The 8,569-nt window shown below is 34.1% G+C and overlaps 1 protein-coding gene across 1 annotated transcript; it reads right to left on the bottom strand.

The window, feature by feature from the left end:
* Positions 1-2,422: 2,422 nt before the first annotated feature.
* Positions 2,423-6,085, bottom strand: LOC138307420 (uncharacterized). The gene is made up of 4 exons (XM_069248162.1): positions 5,603-6,085; positions 5,407-5,455; positions 4,460-4,525; positions 2,423-4,162 (listed from the first exon to the last, which is right to left on the bottom strand). Exons 1-4 carry the CDS (start codon positions 5,918-5,920, stop codon positions 3,726-3,728), a joined length of 870 nt encoding a protein of 289 aa, XP_069104263.1. The 5' UTR covers positions 5,921-6,085; the 3' UTR covers positions 2,423-3,725.
* Between the last annotated feature and the right edge of the window lie 2,484 nt (positions 6,086-8,569).

Raw genomic sequence — 8,569 nt, 5'->3', positions numbered from 1 at the left:
ACGTGTTTTACATGTGTATTATATATTCAATATTATAATAAAATTTATTTAACTTTATACGAGGTCTTTCTTTGTATGTAAGTAAATATAACCTTTAAGGTTGAGCTGTTTGTACTCTCTCGGGATTCTTCTGTCACCAATGCTGAGGGATTATATCAAAACGATATAGGTCATGTTTGGAAATTAACATCTCTTTGACGCTGGACGGAATGCGCGGACGACGTCCCGGGAGTCTTATTGCAGCTGTATAACGTAATTAAGAAAAAATGACTCTTATAGAACGCACTGACATCATAATACGTCAATGTTTTTTTTCTATTATTTGTCGAGACGATGTTATTAAATAGTATGATAAAATGATACTCATGTTATTCTTTGGAAGACACCATTTTATGCTTCCTATGTACAATCATTTCCATATCCATTGGTAAGGTTTTCTTAAATGGTTTGTTTATTGTGAGACATCATATCCGCACGCCCAAATGGTCAATATTACAAACCAAAACAAATTATGATCCATGTACATGGACATATATTCAGGTATGATATTCAAATTACTGTGTATTCATCTCCTCTTCTAGCCAAGCTCATCATTTTTGTGCTTCTCAAAGTACAACATTTCTTCAATGATCCACATATAGTTCATGTTATACGAAGATATTACTTTATTTTGACGATATTATCCATAAAGTGGAGATTAATTCCGATCCGACGAAGACAGCAAAGTATTGTGAAATGTAGATACTTTGCCATTATCAGTTTTAAATGTTTGTTTGATATTTCTTCTAACATTTGACCGTCATCAGATACCAAAAGGTAGCCAATACTAATATGATATCTATTGAACGTATGCTGTGTCGAAAACCTTCAATATAAATATAACTGTGCAATGGTGACACTATACGAATTAACATTTACAAATGAGAGGTGATTAAATAGAGATTACACAACGAGTAGTTGTTGGATGTGGAATTGATTCCACGTGAGTAAGTTTTGTTTTAAAAGTTACAAAAGACACGAGCTTTAGAGAGTGTCTTTTGTAACTTTAAAAAATGACTTATGAGTGTGGAATAAATTCTATATCCAATTATCACAAGTCGTGTGTGACCTGTTTTTATCACAATTATATCCGTTTTTTAGTCGATAGAAATACGACGAGGATAAGGTAACGTGTGTTTGTCAAGATATGCAAATAAGATGTAGTGATATTTTCATCAGGAGAAAGGCACTAATTAATATTCAAAACTTGATGATGAAATATTTCTCATTTATTGTATTATTAAAGTTATTTTTTCAAGGTTACTTAAAATATAACACTCTTTGTCGGACTACAAAAAACATGCGCACGGCAGAGCCGTGCCGTTTACTTTCCGCCAAATAATCATCAAGCCATTGTAATCAGGTTCAGGTCCGTTTCAGGTCTAGTTTAATCTACCAAACTCAACAGTATTAAGATCCTTTTCCGTCAAAATGAGTTACACATATTATCATACTTCACATAAAAACGTCACGTCGACGCATACTGTACGCTTTCCAACAGCAGTTTTGACGTCAGACGGCGATCACATTATACATTGTAGCGTGACGTCACTCGATTATTGATGACGTCGACAAATGACGACGTTGCACTACGAAATAAGTAGTTCGGTCAAAGTTCACCGTGGCAGCCATTCAGAATGCATACAGAGTTTATACCATGTGTGGTATAAACAAAAATCGTTAAATAACAGCTGCATCATACATCGCATAACGTAAATATCACACTTACAGGGATTTTAATTTACAAAAGATATTTTTTTATATAAAGATCTAACATTACACAACACTAATCCTCACCCTTGTCAATTAGAAATATATATGTATACTAAGTTAATGAAACTGCTTATATATAATTGTGTTCATGTTGTCTCGGTATCGTTCAAAGTACCGTTCTGATGAAGCAGATAATGCTAAAGTTGTACGAACGATACTTATTTTTTTTTCCACATGAGTTTCGAGTTTTTCAATCTACCTTTCAAACGGAGTGATTTCATTTAAATGATACACTACTGTTGCGATATAGTAATGTTATCATTAGTTAGTTACTATAATATTTGTAATTCCAGAAAAGCATGTACTATATAAGCAGTAACGTCCCTATATCATTCCAATATAAAACGGGTGTATTTTTATTTATTCCTATATTGCCCTTACACCAAACCTAATGTTATACCTATTTTATCACTAATTTACTAACAGAACAACGAACGTCTATTTTATATCTTTCATCAAATGTTTCCTTCTGGTTTTATTTCTAGTGTGATCATGCATGTGCTATTGTCCTAGAGAAAACTTTCACTTTTTTTCTGATTAAATAAAAACTAGAAAACCACACAAACAGTATTTATTCTATTATATGAAAATACAAGCGTTATAACGGATTGTTGAATGAAACGAACCTCGCGGTACGTGAGCGGAGTCCTGGTTTGGATTCACGATTGAAACACTTGAATTGGAAGGTATAAGGCATCATGATGGTGACGTAATGCTGTTTAATTGGTCATAACTTACAACAGATACTCACTTGGAATGGATGATTTATTCGATCCTATCATGGACATAATTCGTTGGATTCATGTTTGCCATTTTAAAAAAATAACTTTAGGCAGTAAATATAATGGGGAACAAACGATTAAATATTTAAATTAAAGATATAAATAAAGCAATCAGACTATATTGTCAATGTTATAAAGTATTTGTTTTATTTACAACAGGTTTAATTAATCACCATATTGATCGCTTATAACATTTGGAATCGATGATAGGTTAAGTTGAGGTTACGTTAGTAGTTACTTTTGTCGTCAGTATCACACAGCATTAGATGTATCTACACAATATGATTACAGATGTTTGGTAAAAACCGTCAAGGGATATTAATACAGTTGAAGTTGATAGCAAACACATATAAGCTGAAATAGGTACAAATATGTACATGATTGTCATAATTGCCCATTACATGTTTTGGGGGGTCACAGTAAAACACCTTTTTGGTTAAATTGATATATTACTTAAGTTGTATAAATGTTTATGCAGCATGGTTGACATTGTTGTTACCATGTCTGCCATGTTATTACTCGTCATTTAATAAAAAATGACATTAACTGGACATTATCATTCTCTGTTGTTATTTATATATAATATATCTAAAAACTTAGCTTCAGTCGTGTCCTTTAGTCAGAGTGATGTAGATGTATAACATTAATATATGAGGCTTGTTCATTTGTATGACCAATATGCCACCTTTGTAAAACATACTATTTATCATCTGATTTGCATCTAGAATTCAAGACATATTCGATAGAAGTAAATGAAAGGTAAATACAGGCACAATGTATGCAGAACGAAACAAAGTAGCCAGACATGCGCACATGTAGCTGTACATTGTGTAGTTGCGTAGCGCTGACACTTGTTACGTGTACATTAGAACCGGTCAAGAACCGTTTGAAAATACAAATTTAAATAGCGTTGTTAACTAGAATAATACAGATATTGTACATTTATGAAGATTAAAATGTGCTGCTGTTTTAGGGAAATGTGAATAAGATGCAAACGATTATAATAGTAAATCCCTCTGGGAAAAGTCAACAACATTCGGCACTCAGCTTTTTATATGGTATGCAAAATCGATAAGAAATAATAAAAAAAAAATGATAATAATAAACAAACATACACACATGGTGTTTTTGTCAGTGGGTAGTGTTATATTCAATGATTTTGAACATGCCGAAGAAATGAGAAAACGGCTTGTGATCAACATGATACGGTGATTGTTTCCCGCCTACATCTGTGACAGCCTCGACTTCTATTTTGTCCTTCGGGTTCATGTATGTAACACCACAGAGGAAGCTCGTCTGGTGTGTTTGTTGGTGCTTCCCACCAACCTTGGCTGTCCACAAAAGCTCTCCGTTGCCACCCAGGATAGATGATCTGTATTTGTATAGATTGTGTGACCCTGTTGGTTTGTCACCGGCCACGGCGCGGAAGTTAAATGTATAGAAGGAATATATCAAGTACATCCCGGCTCCGGTGGAGGCGGAGTCCATCTGCAGATGACGTCCATCGTCGGACAATGTAAGATTTCGTAAGAATGCAGTTGAATGGGCCTTCTCCGTCCAGGAAATCCCTTAAGTTAAATAGAACATGGATTATATACATATAAGGTCATATTTACTTCAATTTATCAAACTAATAAGATTTTTTTCCCAAAAAACTTTATTTCATTGCTGATAGCATTTTTTTTTTGTTTTTTTTTTTTTTTGGGGGGGGGGGCAAAGTCATATTAATATATGAATATACCGTTATATTAGACAGCATCCTTAATTCATATTAGCTACATGAAGCTAACATTGATATTTTCAAAAATGATACATAACATATCTGTGTGTATTAATCTAGTATTAATTATGATTAATTTTAATACCTTTACTAGTGAATTTGGCGTATAGATGGGCAGCATGATTTCGCTCTCGCCACCAATGCAAAGCCTCTGGTTCCAACAAGAAAAAATGAGAAACAGCTTTATCAATTCAATTAAATCTGTCTTCTGAATTCAAGACGCAAAAACTTCAAAGCATATTTGCGTGTGCTTATTTTAACGTCTTTTTGTATTATAAGGACAAAATAATTTATAACATACAGATATATTGATCAATGCAATCTGATATGATATCTAATATTTATTTCTGGTATATTATGGCACCAGATTATTGACATTTTACAAACTGTGACCTTTTTGACGCTAAGTTATACTTTCCAATATATAAAATAATTCAAACATAAAAATACATTATAGTTCATGAACAAATATTAAAAAGTATTATTTGGCTCCAGCAAAACTGGACAAAACAAAACAAAACAAAGACCATCCTGTATACAAACCCCCCATATAATGTAACTCTCAAGGGACTTCGATCTGTCCTTAATCATATATCATAAATGTATCATGATGTCCTAACCCGCTGGTACACTGTATCGATAAACAAAAACAATAATGCTTCTAGAATCGGCCATGGGCGCAAAAGGGCCCACACACCCCTCCCTTCTATGTAGAAATAAATTTGATAACAACTTAAAAGTTTCTTTAATACTCTCTCATTTATTCTAAATAAGGAAATATTCTACTAAAATCGTATCCCTTTCCTGTATCATCATGATACGCTAACCAGGTTATATCTTTTAGCTAGTCCGTTTATTTTGTAAATTTTATATAATTTTATTACTAGTAAATGATTATTAGCATACATGATAAAAAAACTCTATTCTATTCACAATTGTTAGGAAATATCTTAACTTCCGTCATCATTTTAACATACCTGAGCGACTAGGACTTATATTTTCGTTTTGAACAGGTAAAAAATATGAACTTACCGTGTCCTCCATCTGTATTCAAGAGCTGCCGACGCTGCAAGTTCAGTAGCTACAAAAATAAAAACGGCATGGCTGTAATTACTCGTACAGTGAATATACACAGAAAACCATTAGAATGAAATAATAATAAAATAGAACAAATACATATAACACACACGAAGGTGACATTTCCTGTCATTCTATAAAATCTTCATACTTCTAGGACTGTGTCGTGGATAGCGGTGTCGTTGTCCGGATGTAGACAACACAGACGGTTGTCCTCGTCTACCGTCAGATGGAACTCGTAAAACGTACGTGCATCAATGGTTTCCCGTTCATCACATGGAAGACAAATCGGTCCACGATAATCTGACAAAGGCGCTGTCCCTATTGTCGGGACAATGTTGTCCGTGGTGTCTTGGTTTCGGTGTGTCTGACGAACAATAAAGAGGGCTACTAACGCAAGTAGTAGTGCAATATTGACAGCTACAGTGATATGGAAGGCACGTTTTAAGCATTGCTCTTTTCTATCCATGTTGATGGGAAACAGTCGTATTACAACATAACAATCTGTGCTTTACATCCTGTACTGAACTAATACTCCTATATCAATGAAGATAACATTTTAGTAAAGACCAGCAGGCAGTGTGTTAGTCGTACTACCCGATACCTGTACAGGTCCACCCGGATTTTCAACTGACACAATCATCTATTTATAGACCACTGAAAATTTCCAATGAATGATATACCGCACTGTCGGCGAACATTGCTTAATCATATAAATACAGGCAAATATACGTCCCAAAGAGGAAGTTTAACTCACTTAAATATTATTTTAAAATCTTGAGCTTCACTGATATCTGTAGTAACTTGATGTCGCTTTGGTGATATGCTGTTAATATAATGCAGTAAAGACATCTACTAACATTATATGATTTATATTCAGTGGCATTCCTTAAACATATATTAATAGCCATGATACTGTAGATAAGTTTTGTAACACTTTTCCACCAAAAATGAAATGTCGTGGACTCTATAACACACTGCAGTCCTAACATATAATAATTCTAGGCGTATCCGGTTGCACGATATGTTATCTTTTGATATTTTACTCTATCAAAATATTCTCCAAAATCTTAATTCGATCAAGTAAGCTGCAGTCATTATTACGATTTAAATAAGACATAATAACATTTTATATTCTTGTTGGAATGAATAACAATCAACATGTAGTATCCTAACAATCCAAGTACAATTGTATGATAGGTTAAACAAGGCTGGTATATATTTACACATTGAAATATTCAGTTTTACTAAAGTATTAGACCGTTTATCCCCATCCGATACCTGTTATCGACCTTTATATAACTTCAAAATATATCTTGGGCATTGAATAACATTATACACATTTTCAAACATGTCCCTCGTGCTATTACGAATCGCGTGTCTTGTTTTGTTATTTGTTTGTATCTTACGTCACAAAGGTATGAGAGACCGCGTTTACGTCCGTATGAAAGAAGGTTGGCTCATTTCCAGGTAACTTACAATGTGAAGGCCGTTACAAGAGTCGGTGCAAATTGCATTATGGTGATAACAACACTAAATGCACTTTTGTCATTTGCAGAGCTTTGTGTTGACAGATACTTTCTCTAATACAAATTCAATTTAGATTAGTATAACTAACATCTGTTAGAAATTATTCCGCTAAGCTGACACATAGCTGAAGTAAAAAACTGGTGAACCCAACTCATTGACTTATTTATTCAGATTTCATCCAAATATGGAATTAAATGCCCTCACAAATTTCTGTATTTCAATTTTCACTTAATTTGATGATCTTCTTTTACATTTTGACTCATTTAGATGCAACCGTCGCTATTTTGACATTTTGTGACCTCTTCAAAATCATAATCAAGATATTTGTTGTCTCTACAAGCTAATGTACCAGTATACCAATTTTCTTTGGAATTGTACCATTTTTAATGTTAATGGAAATTTAGAAACCTTTTATACCTCTAAAAAAGTCCATACTATCTGCAATAACCATGTGCAGTTTTAAGACAAATTGCCAAATTGGTGTTTTGAATATATCCTTGAACACTTAATGTGAATGGGACACTCATCGCATTTTATTGACATCGTGCAAGATACAAATGTTGACCCCTTCAGGGGTTTCATGTATACAGTATTGCGGCCATCTAGGAATTCTTGTGGAAAAATAAAACTCTTTTAGTAAATACTATCTGCTTTTTAAAACCAATGGCCAATTCGTTCTGGAGAAAAATATCTGGAAATCATTATGGGATGTCGATAACCCGATGTGGTAAAGTATGATGTAACGTCGACAAGTCCACTTTCTGGTGAATGTGGCATCATGAAATCACGTCAAAGTATGCGGGACACTTGATCGACGGTGCATCATACATGATTTTCGTCTTTTTGGGATCGAGGAACCCTCGTATTATGGGCCAACAGACGGACATGTAGATATACAAATGAACATGGGATTACTATAGGGGTTTTAAATCTCGGGGATGGTGTCGAAGGCAAATATGAATGTTGACATATTATCCTAAAAGATGCCCATGGGCCTTAACGGTCACCTGAGTTCATATATAGGATGAAACAAAGACATATAACCACTATATATTGACCTATCAGGCCCTTGAAGTCAGTCAGTGATTTAATACATTTGACTTTTTAATCTATGAAGAGTATCTGGTTCCATCAAATCTGTGAATTCAGAAGAAAGATTTTTGAAATGTTATCCATTTTGACCGATTCTGGTCCCGGCCTTCTGGCCCCTGGGGGTCGGCCAGGATCAATATGGATATGACGTTACTAAAATGATATCTCAGGCTAATAATTCTAACTCATTTTGACTAATTTCTTATGAAAAATAAGCAAATAATGTTCATAAAATGTGATTTTCCTATATAAACTATAGTAAATTTTACCCCCTCCCCCAGGGGAAAATCTAAGATCCCAAGGCCATTTTTTAACATTTTTTTCTACCAGTTCCAGAATTTCAGAGAAGTATTTGAATGTTTGGCCTTATTGACCCATTATGGCCTATTTGACCCATTTTGGCCCCGCCCCTAAGCCCCTGGAGTCAGTCATGGAAAATGTGTTAATAGGATGCAATGGCCAACTGTTAGGGATAATTCTGACAACATTTGGATAA

This window comes from Argopecten irradians, chromosome 14 (assembly GCF_041381155.1).
Source record: "Argopecten irradians isolate NY chromosome 14, Ai_NY, whole genome shotgun sequence".
Classification (NCBI taxonomy): domain Eukaryota; kingdom Metazoa; phylum Mollusca; class Bivalvia; order Pectinida; family Pectinidae; genus Argopecten; species Argopecten irradians.
Note: the sequence above shows the minus strand (reverse complement) of the source record. Positions and strands in the feature narration are given on the sequence as shown.